Raw genomic sequence first — 27,024 nt, 5'->3', positions numbered from 1 at the left:
TTTGGTCCTAAAGAGGGTGAGGAAGGGTGACACCTGGCTCCCAGGGCTGATGCTGGTGTGGGGGGAGGAGCCGGGGATCTGGAAACCGGGGTTGCACTCCCACATCCCTCAGCGTCTCCTTTGTTAAAATAAAAGCTGGGAAGATGCCCGCTGCTGCTCTCTCTGTGATGATGTGAGAATGAGTGTACACAGGCTTCAAGATTCCTCAGGAAGCTGGGCTGAATCTCATCCTCTTCCTCCAGCACCGGGCAGCTGATGGAGAGGTGGGCGGGTGAGGATGCTGCAGCTGGGTGGTGAGTGGTACTCCGCAGGAGAGGAGGATTACAGATGGTGGTGACCAAAGTCAGGAAGGAAAGGGGTCCAGGCCATGGACAGGGACACGTACCCCAAGCATCGCACAGCAGGTCTGATGGAGGGCACCTGTCTTCACCTCCCACCTAAACATGGTGATGGGCAGATAGCAGATGCCCAGAAATGCCTGTGGAAGAACTAGCAAGATGGTTTGTCTCTCCCAAGGCCCCTGAATGATGGTCATTCCCATTGTGCAGCCAGGGAAATGGGAAACTGTCCTGTGCCCCACTCCCCAACCCAGGACTGTGCTTGGGCAGCGACCCAGGACTTGCACCCACTCCCTGGCCCCCTCATGGTGCCATCCAGCTCTCCAGACATTTTCTTGTAGGCCACGCCCTATGGCATGGGGGATCTTAGTTCCCAGACCCATGGAAGTCCCTCCAGACATTCTTTATGCAACAACATTTATTAAGTACCTGCCTACTTGCTCCAAGTGGGACACTGGGCTAGACTGTGAAGATACATGAATGAACAAGACTCAATCCCTAACCACAGTGAACTCAGTCATGCTGGGGACACAGACACAAATGAACAGGAAAATTAAATGCAGCGTCAGCACTTCCACAGATGTGATGGTGTGTGATGGGAGGCCACGGGAGAGGGAAGTGGTAAGATCTGGGGAAGACAGGGTGGGGAAGAAGGCTTCACAGAAGTAATGGTATCCAAGCAGGGTTCTCAGGGATCCATAGGAGTTCTCCAGCAGATGGTGGGGGAGGCTTCCAGGCTAAGGAAATAGCTTGAGCAAATACGCAGAATTACAAAGGACAAGGACACAGGGCAGAGGTGCTGGGCGAGGCTCCGTGGGGGGGATGGGGTAGTGAGGCTGACTGGGAATCCAGGTCTTCACTACACTGGGCTGCCCTAGTCCCTGCCCTGGGAGTCAGGCAAACAGAACTGCCTAGCAACTAACCGAGGGGGCTTTTGGGGTGGGGTTCCCCACCCCAGTTCAAGAAGAGGAGCAAACGCCGGTGTCACTGGAAGGCAGTGTGGAGGGCCGTTCTGGGGCCGAAGCCAGCCATCTTTAGGAAGGAAACCACACACGCCTTGGTGTGCCCTTGTCTGTATTTTGTTCTGGTTGTTAGTTGTTTCCTAGGAAAGCTGTTTGTCAGAGATCCAAGTTTGGCTTGGCTGATCCAAGGGAAAAGAGGACTTGGTTGCACTGGGGTCGGAGAGAGCAAAGTGTTCTCGAGGCAGGACCAGCGAGTACGGGCAGGAACCGGGGTGATGCTGGCCGGGGGTCTCCAGGCAATTTCCGCAGCCCCCTATCCATCCTGCTTCACCCCCCCACCCCTACTCCCCGCCACCCACGCACACACCAAGGGCAGCTGAGTAGTTCTGAGAGGAAGCCGCCAAACATTCTTGAATCCTGCCAAGGCTGGGTCCCTCCCACCAAGGGAAGTGCCTGCCTTGGGGAGGGGACACCGTCCTTCCCTCTCAGGGCTCCCCCGGAGTGTGGGCAGAGGCGCTGGCCTCTACCAAGCCTGATGGAGCTGGGTGGGGGCCCAGGGTGGCATAGGCAGGTGGAGGGGCTGACAAGGCTGGGGAGATGGCAGGGTGCGGCAGGGATGAGGAGGAGGAAGCCGGGTGGGGGCAGAAACTGGAGGGGAGGGAGGAGGCTGGAGTGGAGGCCACCTCCTGGGCGCCCCTGCCCCCTCGGCTGGGAGACCAGTATCGGCTTCGGAACCTCCGGAGCAGCATGAGGAAGGTGATGACCAGGAGGTCAAAGATGAGCTCAGCCATCTCCACCACGGACAGCACAGAGGAGCCGAACCACAGGCTCCACTGGCTGCCCAGTTTGGACAGGAGGGTGACCATCTGTGAGGGAGACAGGCATGCTGAGCACTTGGCAGGGAGCCCATCCTCCACTCCACTCGGCCTCTCCTGGCCCCAGGGCCCCTGGCCTCTGCTCCCCTCCTCTGGGAACACAGGGCTGCTTGTTGGTTTCTTCCAGGGAAAACCAAGAACGAGGCCACCGTGGGGATGGCTGACACCCAGGCCTGTCTCGAGAGGTTTCTCCCCATCATCCAGCACCCCCTCCCCCCTGAGACTTCACCCCAGCGAGCATCCTTCCATCCTTCTGATGCTCGCCCTCTCTCCTTCCCTTGGGCCCCCACCTTCGAGGCCCAAACCCTCAGGCCCCACAGAGGTAATCCCCTGTGTTCACAGACAGCCCCCTGACTAAGACCCCCCACTCCCAGAGAATCCCAGGCTCAGTGGGGCAGGACGCACCGTGACCAAGGGAGACTCAGAATTAGATTTGTAGTTCAGCTCCTTGAAGAAGATGTTGAGTTTGGCAACTCCATCCCTTTGGAGTGGGGGAGAGGGTGGGAAGAGACGGCCCAGGGTTAATTTCTCTGCTGCTCAAAAACACTCTCCTCCAATCAGCTGTACCCATCCCTCTTCCTGGGTCTGCTTTCCCTCCCACAGATTCCTTTCCCCGGGCTGGGACCCAAGGAAAGGAATTATTGTTACTGTTTAGTCACTCAGCCATGTCCGACTCTTTTGAGACCCCGTGGACTGGAGCCTGCCGGGCTCCTCTGTCCATGGAATTCTCCAGGCAAGAATACTGGAGGGGGTTGCCATTTCCTTTTCCAGGAGATCTTTCCATCCCAGGGATCGAACCCGAGACTCCTGCATTAGCGGGCAGGGAAGCCCGGGACCAGGGTAGGACTGACCTTTTGTTCTTGATGGTGTAGTTGTTCTGTCGGGACAGCATCTGGAAGACCCAGTCCTGGGAGGGGATGAGGTGTCACTGGGGTCACCCCCATACTCTTCAGGCTTACAGAGCTGGGGGTGGGGTCAAACACACTCACACACATAATGCCCAGAGAAGACCGCAGTGTTACACACACATACACTACCTGGGATGTCACGGAGGGCCATTGTGAGTAACTCGCAGAGAGCTTGTAGATGGTCACACTGGGGATGGAGAAGGTGCTCAGTGAAGGCGGTGGGGGTGGGGCTCTCCCACTCAAAGCTGGACCAAGGACCCTCTGTGGTACCCAGACGACCAACTTGCATTCTGGGAGGGGTTGCTCACCTGCATGGCTTCCGGCACTTGGTGAAACAGCCCAGGCGGTCTGAGGAGAAGGCATCCTGGAGCTTATAGTAGCAGTAGCCTGCAGGTGCAGAGAGGTGCTCATTTTCCTAGGCCCCCTCCACCTTCTCTATCCACACCCTCCAGGTCTCCCAAGACCCCTGGCACCCACTGCACAAGAGTATTATGGAGCAAAATAGGAAGGGCTCCTGAGTGACAGCACCGGAACATGTTTAAGAAATAAAGTCAAGTCCAGCACAAAATAAAAACAGCAGGTTACACCTTTGTTAAAGCGAAGTGTTAGTCACTCAGTCATGGGTCCAACTCTTTGCCACCCCCATAGACTATAGCCTGCCAGGCTTCCCTGTCCATGGGATTCTCCAGGCCAGAATACTGGAATGGGTTGCCATTTCTTTCTCCAGATGATCTTCCCAACCCAGGGATCAAACATGGGTCTCCCACATTGCAGGCAAATTCCGGATACAGACAAACATTGAAAAGTGAAAAAGAAAAGTGGGAACAATTTTTGTATAAGAATAATGAAATTAAACCACAGTGAGATACCACTTCACACCCACTAAGATGGCTATTGGAGTAGGAAATGAGAAGCCACTCCAGTGTTCTTGCCTGGGAAATGCCATGGACAGAGGAGCCTGGCAGGCTACAGTCCATGGGATCGCGAAGAGTTGGACACAACTTAGTGACTAAACCACCACCACCAAGATGGCTATAGTGGAAAAGGACAATGACAAGCGTCGATGAAGACATGAAGAAATTGGAACTCATAACTGCTGGGAAAATAAATTTGTGCCACTGTTGTGGAAAACAGTCTGGCAGTTCCTCAAAAAGTTAAACATAAAATACTATACTACACGTGTGTGTGCTCAGTTGCTCAGTCGGGTCTGACTCTAGCCCACCAGGCCCCTCTGTCCATTGGATTTCCCAGGCAAGAATACTGGAGTGGGTTGTCATGCCCTTCTCCAGGAGATCTCCCCAACCCAAGGATCAAACCCATGTCCCCTTCCTCTCCTGCATTGCCCACAGATTCTTTATGCACTAACCCATTGGGGAAACCCTAAACCTACTAAATGACCCAGCAATTCCACATCCCAGAGAAGTGAAAACATTGACCTCACAAAAACTTGTATACAAATGTTCCCAACAGCAATGTTCCCAACAGCTAAAAAGAGGAAACAACCCAAATGTCCATTAATTGATAAATGGATAAACAAGATGCGGTCTATCCATACAATGAATATTATTCAGCCATAAAAAGAATGAAGTACTGATATATGCTACCAGGTGGCAAGTGAAAGTGAAAGTCACTCAGTCAACTCTTTGAGACCCCATAGACTGTAATACGGTCCATGGAATTTCCCAGGCCAGAATACTGGAATACTGTCCCTTCTCCAAGGCATCTTCTCAACCCAGATATCAAACCCAGGTCTCCCACATTGCAGGCAGATTCTTTACCAGCTGAGCTATCAGGGAAACCCTGATACCAGGTGGATGAACCTTGAAAATATTAACGCTAAGTACAAGAAGCCAATCACAAAGGATCACATATTGTGATCTATGAAATGTCCAGGAGAGGCAAATCTATAGCAAATAGAAAGTGGTTGAGTGGTTCTGAGGGGCTGGGTGGCGGGAGGAGGAGGGCCTGTGGATACAGGGAATGACAAGCTTGGAGACCACTAATGGGTACAAATCTTTTTTTTTTTGGAGCAGTGAGAAGGTTCTAAACTGATTGCAACAATTGTCACACAGTTCCACGACTGTGCAAAGAAACTAAAACGATACTGCCTGGAGAATCTCCATGGACAGAGGAACCTGAAGGGCTACAGGTCATGGGGTTACAGAGAGTCGGACACAACTGGTGACTAGGCACACACAATACTAAAATTGCACTGTACACTTTCAATGAGTGAGTTATCCAGGAAATGAATTATCTCACAATAAACTGTGGAAAATCTTTAAAGAGATGGGGATACCAGACCACCTGACCTGCCTCTTGAGAAACCTGTATGCAGGTCAGGAAGCAACAGTTAGAACTAGACATGGAACAACAGACTGGTTCCAAATAGGGAAAGGAGTACGTCAAGGCTGTATATTGTCACCCTGCTTATTTAACTTATATGCAGAGTATATCATGAGAAACGCTGGGCTGGAAGAAGCACAAGCTGGAATCAAGATTGCCAGGAGAAATATCAATAACCTCAGATATGCAGATGACACCATCGTTACGGCAGAAAGAAAAGAAGAACTAAAGAGCCTCTTGATGAAAGTGAAAGAGGAGAGTGAAAAAGTTGGCTTAAAGCTCAACATTCAGAAAACTAAGATCATGGCATTTGGTCCCATCACTTCATGGCAAATAGATGGGGAAACAGTGGAAACAGTGTCAGACTTTATTTTGGGGGATCCAAAATCACTGCAGATGGTGACTGCAGCCATGAAATTAAAAGACGCTTACTCCTTGGAAGGAAAGTTATGACCAACCTAGATAGCATTTTAAAAAGCAGAGACATTACTTTGCCAACAAAGGTCTGTCTAGTCAAGTCTATGGTTTTTCCAGTGGTCATGTATGGATGTGAGAGTTGGACAGTGAAGAAAGCTGAGGGCTGAAGAATTGATGCTTTTGAACTGTGGTGTTGAAGAAGACTCTTGCGAGTCCCTTGGACTGCAAGGAGATCCAGCCAGTCCATCCTAAAGGAGATCAGTCCCGGGTGTTCATTGGAAGGACTGATGTTGAAGCTGAAACTCCAATATTTTGGCCACCTCATGCGAAGAGTTGATTCATTGGAAAAGACCCTAATGCTGGGAAGGATTGGGGGCAGGAGGAGAAGGGGACGACAGAGGATGAGATGGGTGGATGGCATCACCGACTCGATGGACATAGGCTTGGGTAGACTCTGGGAGTTGGTGATGGACAGGGAGGCCTGGCGGGCTGCAATTCATGGGGTTGCAAAGAGTCGGACAAGGCTGAGTGACTGAAATGAACTGAATACATCTGTTACCAGAAAAAGAATAATGGGACCATGGGCTTCCCTTGTGACACAGCTGGTAAAGAATCCACCTGCAATGCGGGAGACCTGGGTTTGATCCTTGGGTTGGGAAGATGCCCTGGAGAGGAAAAAAGCTACCCACTCCAGTATTCTGGCCTGGAGAATTCCATAGACTGTATAGTCCATGGGGTGGCAAAGAGTCGGACACGACTGAGAGGCTTTCACTTTTAAGGGCTTTCCTGACAGCTCAGTTGGTAAAGAATCCACCTGCAATGCAGGAGACCCCAGTTTGATTCCTGGTTCGGGAAGATCCGCTGGAGAAGGGATAGGCTACCCACTCCAGTATTCTTGGGCTTCCTTTGTGGCTCAGCTGGTAAAGAATCCGCCTGCAATACAGAGACCTGGGTTCGATCACTGGGTTGGGAAGATCCCCTGGAGAAGGGAACAGCTAGGCTACCCACTCCAGTATTCTGGCATGGAGAATTCCACGGATGATACAGTCCATGGGATCACAAAGAGTAGGACATGACTGAACAACTTTCACTTTCACTTTCAATGGGACCATGGATTCCCCCTTTACCCCTATTTCCCAGGTTCTAAGTCAGGCTTTTTGTTTTTCTTGATACTTTCAATCACCCGGGTCCTTCTTCATTTCTGACCCAAATCCCTCTGAATACCAGGGTTTATGTAATTAATCACAGAATTAATCTTTAATTAGGAAGACTGGGAAGCAGTTAAGCTGGGGAGCAAGCGGTCCTTAGGAAACTCAGCAGACTGTGTCTTCAGCCAAGTTTCTCTCCCTCATTCTCACAGCTTCTAACAAACAGCAAGGTCATTTTTCTTGCACAGATCTTTTTCAAACTCACAACCACTTAGCAATCAGCATTTGGGGGCCTGGGGAACAGTGGGCAGAGTGCCTGCTCTGCATGTCCTGGGACATCCCGTCCTCCCTCTGGGCCTCAGCTTGCTCGTCTGAGAAAGGGGCCCATCAGGCAAGAAGGCCTCTGAGCTTCTCTCCAGCTCAGATGTGCTGTGATTCTCCAAGGCCAGAAAGCCAGAAATCAGAGGCCGAGACTGCAGGGCACGGGTCGGGGGAGGACTGAGAGAGCAGCACCAGGAAAGAAAGCAGGTGGAGAGATGCACAGAAGGAGGGCGCACTCCACTCTGGGGTCCGCCAGGTCTCTGCCCTGTCCCCTCGGAGCGGTCGGCTCTGCCAGATAAGGGGGTGTGGACCAAGGACGCCCTCCCTCTATGTTCTATGTCTGCCATCTATGTTCTGTGTTCTCTTGCTGGGGACTTTCTTTCTCTCTCAGCTTCCCTGCTGAATAACTCAGCTGTAAAGAAAAGGAAAAGGGATTGGTGTGCTCCTAGACCAGGGCCAGGAGGAGAGTTTAGTGTCTTCCAGATTCTTTTGACTGTGCTCTCCTCTAGTTTTAATGTTTTAATTCTTCCACAAGCCATTTCTAAATGATACACCTGCTCCTATTGAACTGATACATTACGTACGTGTTAAAACATACATAAACCAGAAGGTGTTAGGGAATGAGGCAGATTCACACAACTTCTAGTCTTTTCTTCCTGCACCCAGTACCGTCTCACCAGCACCAAGCACCAGCCCCGGCTGGTCCCCTAGGGAGTGAGCAGGATGCTACATGCAGGGTAAGGAATCTGGGGAGATCTTCCTCATGTGCTCTTCCTTCCTTTTGCTGCAAGTTATTTTTATTTTAAAAAAATATTTATTTGCTTATTTATTTATTTGGCTGTGTCAGGTCTTAATTGTGTCATGAGGGTCTTTCCTTTCAACTCATGGATTCTCTAGTTACGGTTTGTGGGTGCGGTAGCTCCACAGCATGTGAGATCTTAGTTCCCCAACCAGGGATCCAACCTGCGTCCCCTTCTTTGCAAGGTGGATTCTTAACCACTGGACCACCAGGGAGGTCCCATAAGATCCCATTTCACTTTTAAATGGGGCCATCCCATTATAAACACACAGAAGTGAAAACAGAGAGAAAAACTGTGAGGGAGGAACAGAGAAGAGAGACAGAGTGAAAGGAAAATGGACAGAGTGGCATCTAAGAACCAGGAAACAAGAGTCGGTGGGAGAACTGGTTGGGGAATGTGGGAGCCGGAAGCCACAGTGGGGACGCTGAGAATGCAGGGCTCCTGGGATAGTCCTGGCTCAGTGGGAGCGGGGCCGGCCTCCTGCAGTCTCACCCCAGGAATTATGCTTCCTGTAGTCACAGAACTCTACACCATGGGGCCGCGGGTAGAAGATGTAGGCACAGCCACACTCCTTGATCATGCTCTCCTGGAAGCACGAATGGATGCACACCTGGAGGAGGGGAGAGTGAAGGGGGACGGGGTCAGGCCTGGCCACCCCCACACAGCCCCGGAGGGCAGGGGAGGGGAGGACAAACCAGCCCCCCCAGTGCACCTCCACCCCTCTCTCCACCGTCCCCATCGCCCATCACACACACCTGGTGGCTACAGCTGACCTACGCTGGGAGACGGTTGCCATGGAAACAGGCTGGGCCTCACCTGCTGCGTGTACTTGGTATTGTAAAGGTTCTCCACTGGGACCTCGCTGCCATTCTTGGTGCAGTCGCCATAGTCGCCCCCGAGTCTGTCCACGGCTTCCTAAGAACGCAGAGACACCAAGCGGTCAGAGATCAGAGGTCAGAGCAAGTGGTCCAGGCCTCTTCCTGACCCCTGTCTTCCCTCAGTCCCAGGCTGAATGTCCTTCCCGCCGTCTCTCCTACCTCCCTGGTCATTTCACAACATGCCCCCAGGGCTCCTTCCGAGGACACTGGGCCCGGAGCATCCCCTGGAACCCTCAGCATGTTCCGAACCCCTTCCCAGTGCTCTCCTCAGAAACCTGCTTCCTCACGTCCACTCAGCCCGGCCCCTCGCCCCAGATTTCTGCTCCTGAAGACGGCTACACGCTCAAAGCTCAACCGGCACAACCTCTTCCGGTCCTCTGGCTGTCACCCTCCAAGACCTCTCTCTGCCCCTCATCTGGGGTCCTCCCCAGGTCTCCCAGCCAGCGTCCTTGCCTTACTCATGCTGATGGAGGTCTCCACACCGGGCCGCAGATTAAAGCCAGCATCATCCATAAAGGCAGGCTCATCCCGTTCATGCACCATCACCCGGGCCCCAGTCACCGTGGACAGCAGTGGGATGAAGTCATTTTGCTCTGTGCGCAGTGTCAGGGACAGACCTGGGGGGAATGGAGGGAACAGAGCCGGGGAGCGGGGCACATTGGTTGAGAGAAGCATCAGGGTGTGGAAACCTACCCTCCCACTCTGCCTAGTCTCTAAGCCTCTCAGGGCAGCAAGTTCAGGAAGACCTGCAAATGGATTTGGCAACCCCTGAGCTGAATTCAGGGGCTTTCTCTGGTGCCTCAGTGGTAAAGAAGCCACCTGCCAATGCAGGAGACATGTGTTCGATCCCTGGGTCAGGAAGATCCCCTGGAAAAGGCAATGGCAACCTACTCCAGTATTCTGGCTTGGGAATTCCATGAACAGAGGAGTCTGGCGAGCTACAGCCCATGAGGTCGCAAAGACTCAGACATGACTTAGTAACCAAGCACATACACGCACGAGCTGGATTTGAGGTGCAGGGCCAGCCAGAGCCAGGACAGGATTCCTATCACACCTGGGATGGACCACATGATGCCCACAGGGGAGAAAAAGCAAAGAGGATTTTCCAGGATACAGATGGGCGTGCTGCAGTGAGGCCCAGAGCATCTCTAGGACAGGAGCTCAAGGCAGGTAGATGTGGGCACACAGGGCAGCGGAGGGGCTGGGGCTGGGGTCAGGATGGCGCACCGTTGTTGACCCCAGGCATGGAGGACATCCAGAGGTTGGAGCTGTTCTTGTCGTTGAAAGTGTAGCAGTTTCCGTACATTGGGTGGTGGAAGTGAGAGTAATTCCTATTCAGGAGAGAGAGAGAGAGGGGTCAGAGGGGAAGGTGCAGGTGTCAGGGAGAGCAAGACTTTCAGAGCCCTTTGTTTCCTGATCACCTACTATGTGCAGACACGGTGCTGGAGCCTCACCCAGGCCCTCTCACTGGGCACCATCCCCACTTCACAGGAGAGGAAGCACGGGCTTGGAGAGGTCAAGTAGCTGCCCAAGGTGACACAAACAGCGAACATGAGACGGGACTCAGACCCAGGTCAGCTACCTTCTCGCCCAGGCTCCTTCCACCAGGCCACTAGAATTCACTGGCCTCATGGCCTCTCCCATCTCGGTGCTGCACTACATTATGAATTCTTGCAGCATCTCTGGCTTCTCACATGTCTACATCTTACTTCCCCATTTGGATTATAATTTCCTTGAGAACAGGAACCACATCGCCTTCATGGCTGAATCATCTCTGGGTTAATGGCATGGTTCTTGGCATGTAGGAGATACAGGAGATGGAGAACAAATAGTTGATACATGAATGAAAGAGAAAGGAAGTGGTGGGGGTCAGGGGCAAGACAGTGAGACCAGGAAGGTCAGATCCAAGGGCAGGAACGGGGTCTTGCAACAGCATGCCTCCCACTGGGAGGTCCAAAGCGGGGCTGGGACAGGCTTGGGAACAGAGAGAAAGGAGTCCCAGATTTGTGTTGCTACAATAGGAACATGATTTCACAGCAAATCACACATCTCCCAACGGGGAGGCTGCACGGACTGCAGCCAGAGCCCACACGGGAACGAGGGGTATTTAACTAAAAGTTATGGTTTCTCCAGTGGTCACGTACGGATGTGAGAGTTGGACCATAAAGAAAGCTGAGCGCTGAAGAATTGATGCTTTTGAACTGTGGTGCTGGAAAAGATTCTTCAGTGACCCTGGGTCTGGAAGGAGATCCAACCAGTCCATCCTAAAGGAAATCAGTCCTGAATATTCATTGGAAGGGCTGATGCTGAGCTGAAACTCCAATACTTTGGCCACTTGATGTGAAGAACTGACTCACTGGAAAAGACCCTAAAGCTGGGAAAGATTAAAGGCAGGAGGAGAAGGGGACGACAGAAAATGAGATGGTTGGATGGCATCACTGACTCAATGGGCATGAATTTGAGCAAGCTCTAGGAGTTGGTGATGGACAAGGAAGCCTGGTGTGCTGCAGTCCATGGGGTTGCAAAGAGTCAGACACGACTAAGCAACTGAACTGAACGCCCCAGCCAACAGCGGGTATCTGTTCTAACTCCCCAGCCATGGGGGTGGCAGGGAGAAGAGGGGGACAGGGCTTTGGGCTGGGGGAGGTAGAGGAGGAAGGAAGAGAAGTAGGGGAGGGAAGAAGGCTGGACAGAGATGAGGAGGGGGCGCTGACTATATAGCCTTAAGCAAGCCATTTTCCTTAAGCTCACTGTCCTCATCTATAAAACAAGGAGCTGGAGCTCAATGATCTGGAATAGTCGATCGTCCTCAAAGAGCAAAGGCTCAGGGTGTGAAATACTAGCACACATTCTGGGAAGAGCTAGGATGGCAGCATTTCCAGAGCACAGGCTGCGCTCAGGGAGAGACAAAGAAGGAAGAAGCCAGTCCTACAAGGCCTGGGAGCCCTGCTCAGAGGGGAGGGGACAGGGACACCACGGGCTGTCTGCAGCAGGTGGAATCCACAGAGCAGACCAGGGATGAATCTTAAACTCACAGAGCTTAGTTTAAAAAGTGAAAGGCAATATGAGATACATCATACAATACCATTTATGTCCACCTTACACACACACTTGGTAAAAACACATACAAAGAGAAGCATATTGAGTGCATTACGAGGGTGTATGAGAAGCAGTGTAATATGATGGTGAAGAATACAGACTCCAGGGCAAAGCTACCTGGACTTGAACCCCAGCTCTAACGACTATCAGCTGGGGGACCATCCCAAGCACTTGATCTCTTTGTGTCGCAGTTTCTTCATTTGTAAAATGGGGATGATACTAGTACTGACTTCATAGGGATTCTGGGAGGATTAAATGACACCTAGAACAGTGCTTAGCACTGAGTAAGGGCTATATAAATTTGCTCTTAAGAGTATAGGAAATCAGGGATTTCCCTGGTGGTCCAGTGGTCCTCAGAGCTTTCATGGCTGTGGGCCCGTGTTCAATCCCTAGTCAGGGCTAGATCCTACAAGTCTCATGGTGCAGCCAAAAAAAAAGGGGGGGGGTATAGGGATTCATTAAGACAGCTAAAGCCAAAATGACAGATATAACAAGGCAAGGATATGGAGAATTTGCAACCCTCACACACTGCTGGTGGGAATGTAAAATGGCACAGATATCTGGAAAACAGTCTGACATTCCTCTAAATATTAAATATAGAATTACTATATGACCCAGCAGTTCCACTCCTAGGTATCTACCTAAGAGAAATGAAGACATACATCCATACACACACATGTACAGAAATGCTCATAGCAGCATTCAGCATTATTCATAACAGCCAGAAGGTGAAAGACACCCAAATGTTCATCCACCAAAGCATAGATAAACTAAATGTGACATAAGCATACAATTGAAAACTATTTAGTGAAAAACAGGCATGAATTGGGGGACTTCCCTGGCAGTCCAGTGGTTAGGGCTACACACTTCCACTGCAGGGGGAACCAGGATTGGACCCTTGGTTGGAGAACTAAGATTTGCCTTGTGACGCAGTCAAAAAAAAAAAAGCAGGAATTACTGATACACGCTGCAACATGGATAAACTTTACTAAGTGAAAGAAGCCAGTTACAAAAGACCACATCCATTTATATGAAATGTTCCCAGTAGGCAATCCATAGAGACAGTGGTTAGTAGATTAGAGGTTCCCAAGGCTTGGAGGAGGGGACGACATAGGGAGACAGGAAAACATTCTAAAATTAGACAGTGTTAATAGTTGCACAATCCTGTAAATATAGTAAAAACTACTGAATTGTATCTATTTAAAGGATGAATTTTGTGGTGTGCGACGTACAACTCAACAAAGCTGTTATTAAAGAAAAGATCATAGAGAGAGAGGCAAGAGAATTGAATACAGAGTAGGAGAGGCCTGAGAAAGCCATAATAAAGAACTTCAACTCGATCCCGAAGGCCAGAGAGACACTGACGGATTTCACACAGGACTGTCTGGAATAGTTCAGTGCAGTGAAGTGCAGGCAGAACGCCGAAGAATAAAGCTTCCTGCGGTCGCAGAATAAAAGGAGGCTCAAGAGGCAGAGAGACAGATTAGGGGGGTTATGATAGCCCCGGTGAGAAACGATGAGGCTCTGAAGTGAGGAAGTGACCTAAGTGTCAAGACTGAGATGAACTATGGACTTTCCATTGATGAGAAGGCGGGAGCCTGGGGCGGGCAAAGCAAGAGGGTGCCAGAGCAACTCGGTGGCAGATGTGGGCTGCCACAGGCTCAGGTGCTGCCACTGTCTCACTTGTCCTCAAACAAACACACAAACCCGAGACAGGAACAAAGGTGTGTGCAGGGCGGACCGTGTGCTCCTGGGCCGGGGTGGGGACAGAAGCAGGTGACACCTGGCCCTGCCGACAGTCTTCAGTGACAAGGAAGGGACAGGGTCCCTGTGGGGTGGAGATGCTGCCTCGGGCCCTTCCTCAGCCGGGTAGAGGCAGGGAGACCGTGCCTGAACTTCGAGGAATACAGAGGGGAAGGCAGGGGCGAGCAGAGCCTTCAGAAGGGGACCTCCCTTACTCCTAGCCTCCCCTCCCACCCAGCCCTCAGAAAGCTGGCAGCAGCCACAACCTCTTTGCAAGGACATTATGACAGGAGAGGTGACTGAAAGAATGCCAGGCGGGCAGTGCAGTAGTGTGAGGGGGACCCTTGGCTCTGGCTGGCCTGGTGTCCTAAGGTAAGTCACTTCACCTGCGTGACTGTCACTTCCCACGATCCATGAGACCCACGACTCACTGCAGTGTATAAAGTGCCCTCAAACTCCTTATCTCATGCACTCGGAGATAGATGTTATCATCTTCATCACTTAAGGAAAAGTGCCAAGGGAATTCCCCATGGGTTCAGTGGTTAAGACTCTGAGATTTCACTGCAGGGGACATGGGTCAGGGAACTAAGATCCTCCTGCATGCCACCAAGTGTGGCCAAAGAAAGAAAAAGTGTCAGAAGGGCAAGGATTTTTTCTTCTTCCTTGATGTATCCCAAATGCCTAGAACAGTGACTGGCACGTAGTCCAGATAGTCAAAAATATTGGTTCAATGAACACTGAAAGAATCTCATTTCCCTCCATTTCACAAAGAAATAGGCTCTGAAGAGTGGGGTGAAATGTCCAGAGTCACCTGGCCCAGAAGAAACAGAGCCAGAGCAGGAACTGAGGGTTAGCCCCTGATTCAGTCCATGCTGTGTCCGCCACGCCACTGCTGCCTGCATCATCTGAGCCAGTGGAGCAGGGGACCTTCCAGGCATTCCAGCTTGATGCCAGTGAGAAAGAGGCCTCAGAAAAATAGGGAGCCATGCTTCAGCCCTTGGTTTCTCAAAGCCAGACCTCAAGCCCGGCCTTTCCAAGGCTCCCATCTGACACTACCGCACTCAGACCCAGGGAGCAGGGAGCCACACATGGCCTGCAGGGCCATTCCCCAGGCAGAGGTTTCGACCTGAGGTCAGTACTTTCCCTTCCTCCCCACCTGCAGGCATTCAATTATTCAACCAGCATTCCAGGGTGCCTTCCATGCTGGGTCTCAGGATGGCCCAGCAAAGGAGACCTGGGGTGGGGGGTGCGGGGGGTGGGGAGCAGGAAGCCCGGCGGCAGGGAAGGACTCACGCCTCATTGCAGGAGTCCTGGTTGAAGCGGCAGGTGAAGATGAATTTGCCCAGCACGTCCTCCTCCAGCGAGGGTGAGGTGTCCTGTCTCCGTCTGGACAGAATGTTGATGTAGTGAAAGCGGTACCACTCCCTCACAGCATCCACCCCTGATGAGTACGTCTGGTAGAAGCAGTCCGATTTGTTCTGGTTGCACTGGACACAGAGACCAGAGCATCAGAGGACCAGCAGCAAGGGTAAGCAGGGTGGGGCAAGGTGAAGCAATGAATGGTCTGGGGTCCTAAAGACTGATAGATAGGGGCAGGGAGCCAGGCTGGGAGAAACCGAAGCCTGGAAAAGAGCAGACCTGGAGAGCACGGGATTGATGGAGGAGGCCGGGAGCTGCACACACCTTGGGGTCATTTATGCAGCCTCTGAGGAGGGTGAAGCAAGGATTCTTCTCCCCATTTCACAGATGGGAATACTGAGGGATCAAGCAGTTTGTCCCAGCACCAAAGGGGGACTGGAACCCTGGTCTCTGGGTACCATCTCTCTGCTTCTCTGCTTCATACATATATATATGTATATGTATATATGTGTGTGTGAGCTTAGTCGCTCAGTCCTGTATAACTCTTTGCTACCCCATAGACTGTAGCCTGCTAGGCTCCTCTGTCCATGGGGATTCTCCGGGCTAGAATACTGGGGTGGGTTGCCAAGCCCTCCTCCAGGGGATCTTCCTGACCCAGGGATCTAACCCAGGTCTCCCGCATTGCAGGCAGATTCTTTATCGTCTGAGCCACCGGGGAAGCCCATATATATATATCCTCTCTCTTAAGCCTCCCTCCCATCTCCATTTATTTTTTTAGTTTTCTTGCTATCGTCTCCCTATTCTCTGTCTTGGGCTTCCCTGGTGGCTCAGTGGTAAAAAATCTGCCTATCAACGCAGGAGACCTGGGTTGGATCCCTGGGTCGGGAAGATCCCCTGGAAAAGGGAATGGCAACCCACTCCAGTATTCTTGCCTGGGAAATTCCATAGAAGAGCCTGGTGGGCTACAGTCTAAGAGATCGCCAAGAGTCAGACACAACTGAGCTACTAAACAACAACAGTTCTCTGTCTTGAGCTTGCTGGAGCCCCAGTGCCTCATCACCCGGGAAGCTCCCAAGTGAGTCTCACACTGGGGATCCGAATTCAGAAAGGGCATTTCACAGTAGATCTGACTTCCCATCTCCATAAACGCTCCCACAGAGGCCCCAAGCGAGGAGCCTCCACAAGCTGGCGCCTAGAGAGACGTTATTTAATTTTAATTTTCAAATTTATTTGTGAGTGTAACCTGTTTATTTTGCCAGCGCGCGGACTCCCGCGTCGTGTCATTGGCAGCGAAGGAGGGTCGCGAGGGGCGGGGAGCTGAGCCGACTCCTGCGCGCAGGCGGAACCAGCGGGGCGGGGCGGGGCGGGGCCTTACCAGCTGGAAGCCGATCTTCCAGTCCTTCCTGTTCACCTGGGGGTTGTTGTCCCGCACGCTGGAGCCGGTGTGGCGGACTCGGCGGGCCTCGTGGGGCGGAGCCGGGACGGGCAGGCGCTGCAGAGGGTGAGGCAGCGGCTCCCGCAGGTCGCGGCGGGAGCGGGCCACGAGGGTGTTGGAGGAGTTGTACTTGTACAGGTCGAAGAGCGTCTGCTCCGTGATGCGGTCCAGCTCCTCCAGCTCCTCTTGAATTTCCTTGTACCTGGAAGGGGCGATGGCGAACGGTCGAACTAGGAGGTGGCGGCCTGGTGACAATCCTCGCTCCCCCGCCACCACCATCCCCCGTGCCTCAGTTTCCCCGTCTGTAACGGGTGAGATCAGTTCAGCCCAGAGAAGTCTGCGGGGAATAGGTCTGGGGTCTCCTGGGCTATCTCAGGGGCGAGGGGAGGCGCAGACAGGTGTGTCCGCTGGGTGATTGGAAGCGACAGTGAGTCCCGGCGGTGACGGCATTTATTGCCGCACGTCGTAAGGGAGAGGCGAGAGGTGATCTCTTCCCACTCTTCCTGGCCTGGAAGGGAACCCGGAACTTGTCCGCCGTTTCCCAGGGCAGGAGATGGGGTGGGCCGGCAAGGCCGAGACACTCCCACGGACCCGAGGTGCACGGGCCATCCGCCGCCCCCCGCCCCACCCAGCGAGGGTGGCCTTTGACCATCTGCCACTTGACACTTTCTAAATCAGGGAGTCTCAACTGCACTTCTAGAACCTTCAGAGGAACTTTAAAAATACCGATACCACACACTCTCCTTTCCCCGCCCTCCTACACCAGAGACTCAGTTTTAATGAGTTTCAGGTGGGGCTCAAAAACCGTGAGTTAAACACTGCCCAGTATAAATCCTCACATTCCTTCTCAATACAGGGTCTATATCATCTCCATCATGAAAGTCCAGGCAAAGTAGCAGGGCCTTAGGGATAGAATCTACCGAAACAAAACAAACACCTAGGACCGATAAATAAACAGGGTTGCGGGATACAAAACCAGTGTGCAAAAAATGTTTCTGCATGCTAGCGATCAAAAAAATGGAAAATGAAATCACAGCACCATATTAAATAGCATGAACAACATCAAATACTTGGAGTAAATCTGATGAAAGGTGTACAAGACCTGTACACAAAAAAATCCTGCTGAAATAAATCAAAGACCAAAATAAAAGGAGTTGCAGAGGTTAGTAGATCAGGTACTCCTATGCCGCCTTCCAGATTGCTCTCTAGATTCTCGCCATGCGTGCGTGCCCAGTGGAGAAGTTGTGTGGGACTCTTTTTGACCCCAGGACTGTAGCCCACCAGGCTCCTCTGTCATGGAATTTTCCAAGCAAGAATACTGGTGTGGGTTGTCATTTTCTTCAACAGGAGATCTTCGGGACTCAGGGATGGAACCTACATCTCCTGCGTTGCAGGCGGGTTCATTACCACTGAACCACCCAGAAAGCCCAGATTCAAGCCAAGCCCTATCAAAATTCCAGCAGACATTTTTGAAGAAATTGACGGGTCAATTCTAAGATTGCTTTGGAAATGCAAAAATCTAGAATGGCCAAAACAAGTTTGGAAAAGAAGAGCGAAGTTGGAGTGCTTACTCTACCTAACTTTAAGACTGTAAAGCCATGGTAATTAAAACAGTGTAGTGCTTATGTAAGGATAAACAGATCAATGAGACAGAATAGAGTCCAGAAATAAACTCAAATATATATACCGTCAGCCTGATTTTTGACCAAAGCACCTATTCAGCTCAATGAGGAAAATAACTTTTTAAAAAGATGATGCTGGATATTGTATGAAAAAAGGGGGAAAAGAAAGAAAGAACCTCAACCTCTACCTTAGTCTGTATACAAAAATTAAGTTAAGCAACGCAAACAAAAAATTCAGAACCATAAAGATTATAGAAGGAAACATCAAAGATACCTTCACGACCTTGGGTAGGCAAAATTTCTTAGAATAAAAAATATCTAAAGAAGAAATCCTGAAATATAAAAACTTCTTACAAATCAAAAAGAAAATGACATTGTTTTAATAAGGAACCCCCCAAATATTCAAATGGTCACTAAACACATGAAAAGGTGCTCAACATCATTAGTCCTTAAATGTAAATTAAAACCATAATGAGGTACCATTTAACATCCATTAAGCTCAAATGAAGAGACTGACAACATCAAATGTTGGTGAGGATGTGGAGCATCTGAAATTGCTGCTGGCGGGAGTCTAAAATGGTACCACCGGTATGGAGGACAATCTCTGATGGCTCAGATGGTAAAGAATCCACCTGCAATGCAGGAGACCTGGGTTCGATCCTGGGTTGGGAAGATCCCCGGGAGAAGGGAATGGCTACCCAGTCAAGTATTCTTGCCTGGAGAATTTCATGGATAGAGGAGCCTTTGCGTCCATGGGGTCACAAAGAGTCAGACAAGACTGAGCAACTAACACACATACGCAGTGGTCCTAATATGCCTAGTCCAAACCTCACAGTTCTCAGCCACCATCTCCCTCATAAAAGTCTAGCAGGCTGCCCCTCATCCTCTCATAGGAGAAAATGTAGCTCAGGTCGAAGGTGTGTGTTTCACATTCTGAGATTTGTTTGTTATTGGTCATTAAAAGAACAGCAGTTATATTTAAAATGGATAACCAATGAGGACCTACTGTATAGCACAGGGAACTCTGCCCAGTGTTATGGGGCAGGCAAGATGGGAGAGGAGTTTGGGGGAGAATGGATACATGGATATGTATGGCTGAGTTGCTCTGCTGTGCAACTGAAACTATCACAACATTGTTAATCAGCTATACTCCAATATAACATTAAAAGTTAAAAAAAAAAAAAAAAGCAGTAAAAGTTATAGGAACTGAGTTCTAATCAGCTTCCCAGGTTCATTTCCTAGCCTCACCACTTACCTGCGTGGTGATAAGGATTAAGTGAATTAACATATGAGAAACATAGTGAGAAAAAGAGCTGGCAGAATGAGTACTGTCTAACTGCAGCTATTGTTTTTATGGTCATAACTGTTCTTTAATAAGAACAATAATAGTAAAATAATAGTAACCTATTGTTGGAGAAGAGAAAGCTGAGGAGACAGGAGAGCACTGCCTGCCACTCAACTGCCCTGTGACTTTGTGATCTTAACAGAAGTAGAGGGACTTCCCTATGGTCCAGCGGTTGAGAATCCACCTGCCGATGCAGGGAACACAGGCTGGATCTCTGGTAGGGGAAAATCCCACATGGGGCTGAGCAACTGAGCCTGTGTGCCACGACTACTGAAGCTCACGCGCCTAGAGCTGGTGCTCCACAACAAGAGAAGCCATGGCAATGCGAAGCCTGCGCCCCTGTTCGCCACAACTAGAGAAAGCCCGCACATGGCAGCGATGACCAAGTGTAGCCAAAAATAAATAAATTAATTAATTAAAAAAAAAAAAAGAAAAGTGGAGCTGAAGACCAGATTCCAGCTCTGATTCGTCCACCTAAACAGTTGGGTGACCTTTGCAAAGCCTTTAGGTTCTCAGAGCCTCCGTCTTCTCCTCTGACTCTGGGCTGGTAGTTCCCTCCTTCTCCGGCAAGCCTGTGCCGAAGGTAAGATCATGATAATGGATGCTGAGATGACAGCCTGGTGACTGCTGTCCTTGGAGTCCGTGAACTGATGACCACTGGGCAAAGAAGGAAGAGATGTCTTTAGAGCTGCTTCAAAGATAGAACCAGGGCCAGAGGCCAGAAGTTACGGTGAGGTAAGCTGCAGCTTTACCTAAGGAAGAACTTTCCATCAGCAGTTGCTGCAGAAATAAGCGACATTCCTGACACAAAGGAGTCCATCACTGGGTGGGGGGGGAGGGGGTTCCAGCTCTAAGAGTCTGGGCTTTTTGTCCCTGCCAGACCTGCCAATGCAGAGCCTGCTTTCCAGATCCTGGGGGGCGGGGAGTTGGGGGCAGTGCAGGGTCCCCCCCAGGGTCAAAGTTGGATGGCCTGGCTCAGAGCCTTCCCCTCCCTCAGTGCAGCTCTCTGGGGGCGCTGTCCCTCTCCCTACAGGGAAGGAAGACTCCATGACCTTCTTTGCTGTCCAAGAATGCCACACTCTTCCTTAGAACCAGCCCCAGTCCCTCCCAGGATTGAATGAAAAAAATATGCTCTTGAGCTCTGTTTGCCGTGGATGTAGCTTTGTCTGGCCCCCTCTCTTAGGTGAAAAAAGCCCTTTGTTAACCAGAAAGGGGATGAGGATCGCTGTGGCTGACCTTTCACATTGGACTCCCAACACCTCCATGCTGAGTATCAAGGTCTTCAGCCTTATCCACTTTCCTGGCAGTTACAGAACAGCCCAGAATACCCCACCCCCTCTGCTGGCCACACTCCTGCCACCTGCAGGTGGGCACCTGGGCTAACTTTGCCTCTACTTATCTCACAAACTCCTCTATCTCGTCCACGACTTCCCCCCCCTCCCTGCTTCCCAGTCCGAGTCACCTATCTTGCCTCTGCCTCCAGCACCCACGCCAGCTAGCAGCATGAGTCACACGCAGGTCCCCACCCACCAGGCTGCATCAACCTGTCCACCCACCCCTGACTCTCTCCTGGAACAGGAACCAATAACCCAGATCCTTCCCTTCTCCCCTCTCCCTCCCTCTGGACTCCTGCTGCTCTTCCCCCCACGTGCTCCCACCAGCCCTCAATGCTGGATGCCTTTGCCTGGCCCCTCCTTAAACTGCAATGGGAGAAAAAACTTTGAAAGCAAACATACTTCGTTTTCGACTCAGCTACTGACCCTAGATGCACTGGCTTCTATGTGATGGGGGGGGCGGCAGATTTTTGAATCTGTTTCACCACGAGTTCCCTGTGTGAACTTAGGCAACTACTTAACCTTTCTGGGCCTCAGTTTCCTCATCTATAAAATGGGAGTAATACTGGTATCTACATAAGAGATCTGCTGTGAAAATTAAATCATTTGATTAATATAAATTTTTTTTGTTTGGCACATATTAAGTACTATGTGTGTTAGCCATTATCATACATGTTTTTTCTTTCTTTCTTTTTTTTTTTGGTCACACCCTATGGCCCGTGAGGCCCTAGTTCCCTGACCAGGAATTGAACTGGCATCCTCTGCTTTGGAAGTGCAGAGTCTTAACCATTTGACTGCCAGAGAAGTTCTTGTTGTTATTTTTTATTATTACTTGCTGTTTGACCCTGCTCAGTTACTTCACCTCTACTTCCTCATCTGCAAAATGGAAATAATAATGCCTGTCTCCATGGACCTGTCAAGATTAAATGAGGTAGTGCTTAGAGAACTCCCAGTGCAGAATTGAACACATAGTAGGGGCTCCATATCCTTCCCTGGCTTTGAGGTGCCTTCTCTGACTCCTCTCCTATCCAAGGTGCTGGGTGTCTCCCCACTAGCTCCTTCAGGAGGGATTGTTTTAATCAGTGAGAACACCTGCCTCCCAGCCTGCAAGCCCCAGAGGCCAGGGCTCTGGTTTTCATTCCTTGGGGCATTTTCCTCTACTGCCTCAGGCCTTGCACCTTGCAGAACCTTGGAAAATATGCAGGCCTCAAAAGATTTATCCTTGCACTGTCTGTCTCTCACCCACATCTTTCAACCACAGTCTTTATTGAGAGCCTACTATTGGCTAGTTCCTCATGCCTTCCTGTCCTCCCCTCCCCACTGCCCCAGGGGATGAGGGTAGGAGAAGTAGGGGAAGAAAAAGGGCTGGGAGCACTGAAGTTGGGAAGAAGAGAAGCAAAGGGGCAGGCACCAGGGGAAGAGAAAGAAGGCTGAGAGACGGAATAAGACAAGCTCAGATATGAGATGTAGGGACTTCCCTGGTGGTCCAGTGGTTAAGACTCTGCACTTCCAATGCCGGGGGTGTAGGTTTGATCCCTGATCAGGGAACTAAGATCCTACGTGCTGCACAAAACAAACAAAAAAACCCAAACAAACGAAAAAGAAATGAGACGTAACATCTGAGCAGAAACTCCATTATTCCACATTCATATTTTGGGTATTAAGAAGCAGGGGTTTGCAAACAGGGCAGAACAGACCCTGATGCTGGGAAAGATTGAAGGCAGGAGAAGTGGGCAACAGAGTATGAGATGGTTGGATGGCATCACTGACTCAATGGACATGAGTTTGAGCAAACTCAGGGAGATAGCGGAGGACAGGCAAGCCTGGGGTGCTGCAGTTCATGGGGTCGCAAAGAGTCAGACATGACTTGGTGACTGAACAACAACCACCACAAACAGGGAAAGTCACAGTGGAGTCTGTGACCTTGTGCTTAGCTCTCTCTGCCTCAGTTTCCTCAAGTGTAACCCAGGAATAATAACAGTATCTGCCTCGGAGTATGCTGGAAGAATTAAAGGAGCTGCCCGGCGAGTTCTTAACTGCATCCGGTGGTCTGGTGCGGGAAGCAGCTTCTCAGTAACTGGCCTCTTAACCTGGGCCTCATACCAGAGCTTATCAGTGAAGTGGCAGAGCAGTGTTTTCTCTGCAGGCCAGGATGTCCCAACCCTGATCAACTCGTGACACACCTCCGGACACGACAGAGTACACCATCCCTGTTATGTGACCAATCCCGGTCACTCGCAATTGCACGCACACCTCATTTGTTTGCTCACACACATTGATGTGATCACATACACATTCGCTCATAAACCTTACACTCTGACTCTAGCTCACAATTTTTATGGTACCTGTCACAGTGCGCTGAGGTTATTTGTTTATATGCCTATCTCTTCCATCTTATCTTTCCATACCTAGCAAAGTACTTGGCCTTCAGCAACGATTGTAGGAATTATTGATGAACCCATTCACCGGGTGCCTAGAGCCGTGTCTGGCCTGCCGCGGGTGTCCCAAGGTATGAGGTGTGGCAGGACCCAGTGAACACACAGAAAAAGTTGTGTGTAAACACCCAACCCTGCCCTCCTGTCTTCTCCATGGTTACCACCACCCCCTCTGGCTTCCAAACCGAAAATTGGCAAAGAATGCTGGTGAAACCCAAAACTTCAGGACACACCCAAACACTGCACCTGGACAGGTGTACTGCACAGCTCAGCAGGGTCACCTGGGCCTTTGAGGGAACAGCCTGACCAGGGCAGCTTCTATCCTGCCCTGTTGTCCTGGCTCTGTGACTACACCCCCACTCACCCCCCATCCCCTCCTCGAGGCTCTTGGAAGGCTCCACCACCACCGCTCCCCCACTTTGCTTTCTCCAACACAAACTGCCCTTCTCAACCCAGACCACCCTGCCAGGGCCCAGTCCCAGCCAGCTCCCACCACCACCGCCCCGCCCCCCCCACCGTACGACACCTGCAATCATCTCATTGCAGGCTCTCCATCAGTTTCATCTCCTGATAAGGAGAGACTGATTCCTACCCTGCCCTTCTGAGCTTATCAGCATCTCTACCTCATCAGTGTTCCCTCCCACTTTCAGGAGGATGAAGGGGTGGAGGAGGAGACTGTAGATCCAACAAGCCATTTCTGGAGAAGACTTAGGCACTAGGAAGTCTTCCCTGGGCAGAGCCGCCCGCCATCACGTCGAGGGCTCCCCTCTCCTGCCCAGAGGGACGTCTGACCTGGGTTACCGGTGTTGTCTCCTACCTCTGGGACTGAGCGTCTGCCTGCGCAGTGGACAACCCCGTCCCCTCTGAACTCTCTCCAGGGCTCGGGGAAAGGAGCCCCACCTGTAGGGGTTGAGGGTGCAGATGGAGACGGCGGGGAAGATGAGCTTGTCAGAGTTGAGGTTGATGTTGAGGCTGACGGGGTAGCTGAAGTACTCTCCGAAGAGCTGGCCGAACTGCCAGTACATCATGCCGAAGGTGCAGAGCCAGAGCACAGCCCAGAAGACCGTCTTCATGCGGTTGTGTTGCGAGCACACCAGGCGGATGGCGCCGTGGATGGTGGTGTTGTTGCAGAAGAACTCAAAGAGCTCCCGGTAGGAGCGGTGGAACTCGAGCAAGGCCTCCTCCTCTGTGCGCGGTAGGGGGCCCGAAGGCTCGGGGCCCAGCCCTGGCTCCTCAGGCTTGTCTCCCTTCATGAGCCCTTGGTGGGGTCGGGGAGGGCGAGGGGCCCGGCTGAGTTCTGGGCTCCGGCTGCCTCCTCCATCCTCATCACCTGGGGCCCGTGCCCTCATCCCACTCTCCTCCCACCTCCTGCCCACTTTCTCCCCCTCTTCCCCAGCCCCCGTCCCTGGGAGCCTGCTGACCTGCCAGAGTCTGGTCAGAAGAGCTGGAGCCAAGCCTCCCCTGAGTGGCCTCTCTGGCTCCCTGATAAGATTCCCTTTGGTTTCTGTCCTAGACTCTCCTTTTCTGTCTCCTCTGTTCAGTCAATCTCTGTCTTTGGTCTTCTTCCTCCAATACCTGTGTCTTAGCTTCTCTCTGTCTCTGTCTCTCCCTTTCTGTCCCTCTCTCTGCCTTTCGCCTCTCTTCGGGTCTCTCAGCTTTTCTCCTTGCCTATTTCCTCTCCGGGTGCCAGGCTCTGTGATCTTGCCCCTCTTCCTCTCCCTCCCTGCCCGGCCCGCTCTCCCCTGAAGTTTGGACTCTCCCCTCTGGTCCCCGGGCCTGACCACGGGCTGTGACCTGACTCCCTCTTGGTCCCAGGGACGGCTGGGCTCTGAGAGGTCTGGGCTGCCTCCTGCTTCCCACTCCCAGGTTGTGGCTGGCCTGGGACTGGTTCCTTTCTAGTTGAATCTGGCAGCCCGGCCTCTCCTCCCCCTCACCTGACAGGTGCAGCGGCCAGACAGGGAGCCCGCCCGCCAGCCGGGGTGGAAGCGGCAGAAGCCTCATTAGCATCTCAATTAAAGCTGAGCCGGGCAGGAGGAGGGGCCAAGGAGGAGTCAGAGTTGAGAGCTCTCCCGAGGGAGGAGGGCTCCTGAGGGCAGATGACCAGCAGCACCGGACTGGAAAAGCAAGAGGGAGGTGGTGGGTGGGTGGGGGGAGAAAAGTCAGGGCTGAGAGTCCTGGGGAGCCAGCAGGCAGGGAGACCAGGAGACCAGAAGGCAGGTGAGGGACAGAGGTCTTGAACCAGGAGGTGATGCTGAACACAAAGACAGGAGGGCAAAGTAAGGAAAAAGGACAAGTCAGGATGAGTGAGACTAAGGTGTGGGGACCAGGAGAACAGGGAAGGCCAGATAGTGGAGGTGGGTGGACAGAGGAGAGGGGGAAGGACTGGGAGGGAGGGATGGAGGACAGGCAGAGAAGGGGGGATGAGGAGGAGGGAGCCCTCCCCCGCCACTGAAGGAGAGGCAGGGGGAGGGACTGCCCCTAGTGGGCTTCCAAGAACCAGGGCCCCTCCCTGGAGAATCCTTCCAAGGGCACCCCTGGGTCAGCCTCACCCCCAGGCCTTGGAGAAGAAGAGGGCCTGCAGGCTTCCTCCCTGCTCACTAAGGTGTGAACACCTCCCAACCCTGCCCAGGAGCACCCCTCTGCCTCTCCCAGCTGGTCCTGCCCTCCTGACCCCTCACCCCCACCCCTAGCCTGTCCAGCCCAGGGAGGGGCCCAGGTGGAACTGGGGGCTGGGCCGGGCCCTGGGACATTCTGTTCCTTTTTACACCATTGGCTGCCGGGCCAGGAATGTGTCGTGTCCCCAGTTGTGGTCACGGGGTTGCTGGAATGTGTGCTCGGAGAAGAGGGGCCACCAGGGCACTTGGGCAGAGCCCGGGAGCCCAGGGACAGAGGGACCAAGCAGGAAAGGGGGAAGGGATCAGAGAAGGGCCCAGGAGGCACAGAGACCCAAGCACACAGCCCAGGCCAGAGGTCTGCCACTGTGACTCCGTAGGAGGTAGCCCACTGGCTCCTCTGCCTCCGGGAGGAGGAGGACTGGGACATGCAGACAGGCCCAGCCTGAGCCTGGATGCAGCTGGATAGGAAAAGACAGGCCCTCGAGGTCATGAAGTCATAAGACAAGGATCCTGGTAACAGGGGAGCCAAGTGCTGAGGGAGCCTGGGGGTGAGGAGGAAGGGAGAGGCACTAACCCAGGAGATTCAGGAAGACTTCCCGGACAAGGCGGCATCTCAGCTGGGTCTTGTGAAACAAATGAAGACTCCCATCTGTGGCCGGTCTCCCGTGGCCTCTTAAAGTGAGAGCTGCTGTCAATCAGGAAAACCCACCCCATGGCTTCCCCAACGCCTTAGGGGACCCCTCTGTGGAGAAGGGAAAAGCTGGCTTTTTCTTCATTTTCCAGATGAAGTAAGTACCCTCTGCAAAGACAGGCCAGTTTTCTGTGGACGCAAAACCAAACAGCAGTAGCTTGAATAGAAGCAGAATTCTTCAGCAAGTGAGGGGTTGTCTGCTTAGGGCTTTTGCCACACACCCCAAGACAGACCAGCCACAGTCTCGAGGGGAACTGGGGCTCCCCTGCACCTGGTTTTGAAAGTCAGACGGGTTCGCATATTCCCACCAGCCATCTGGGTCCTGGACTGTCTCCCAGGCTCCGTGAGAAGCTCTG

At 52.0% G+C, this 27,024-nt stretch overlaps 1 protein-coding gene across 1 annotated transcript; it reads right to left on the bottom strand.

Moving 5' to 3' along the window:
- Positions 1–741: 741 nt before the first annotated feature.
- On the bottom strand, positions 742–24,708 carry SCNN1A (sodium channel epithelial 1 subunit alpha). The gene is made up of 12 exons (XM_081588248.1): positions 24,263–24,708; positions 16,567–16,828; positions 15,126–15,319; positions 10,218–10,321; positions 9,444–9,607; positions 8,929–9,027; positions 8,605–8,722; positions 3,392–3,470; positions 3,213–3,270; positions 3,027–3,082; positions 2,581–2,656; positions 742–2,166 (listed from the first exon to the last, which is right to left on the bottom strand). The coding sequence occupies exons 1-12, from the start codon at positions 24,613–24,615 to the stop codon at positions 1,786–1,788; spliced, it is 1,944 nt and encodes a 647-aa protein (XP_081444374.1). The 5' UTR covers positions 24,616–24,708; the 3' UTR covers positions 742–1,785.
- Between the last annotated feature and the right edge of the window lie 2,316 nt (positions 24,709–27,024).

The sequence above is a fragment of the Giraffa tippelskirchi genome, chromosome 4 (genome assembly GCF_054371585.1).
Source record: "Giraffa tippelskirchi isolate mGirTip1 chromosome 4, T2T-mGirTip1v1.2.pri, whole genome shotgun sequence".
NCBI lineage: Eukaryota > Metazoa > Chordata > Mammalia > Artiodactyla > Giraffidae > Giraffa > Giraffa tippelskirchi.
Note: the sequence above shows the minus strand (reverse complement) of the source record. Positions and strands in the feature narration are given on the sequence as shown.

What these genes read in the sequence shown, in the direction of transcription:
- SCNN1A (XM_081588248.1), bottom strand. Translation starts at nt 24,615, where the DNA reads ATGAAGGGAGACAAGCCTGAGGAGCCAGGGCTGGGCCCCGAGCCTTCG. An exon ending in GGAAGATCGGCTTCCAGCTG is followed by an intron (nt 15,320 to 16,566) that starts GTAAGGCCCCGC and finishes CTCTGTGTCCAG; the next exon opens with TGCAACCAGAACAAATCGGA. An exon ending in ATACCAAGTACACGCAGCAG is followed by an intron (nt 8,723 to 8,928) that starts GTGAGGCCCAGC and finishes CCCCTCCTCCAG; the next exon opens with GTGTGCATCCATTCGTGCTT.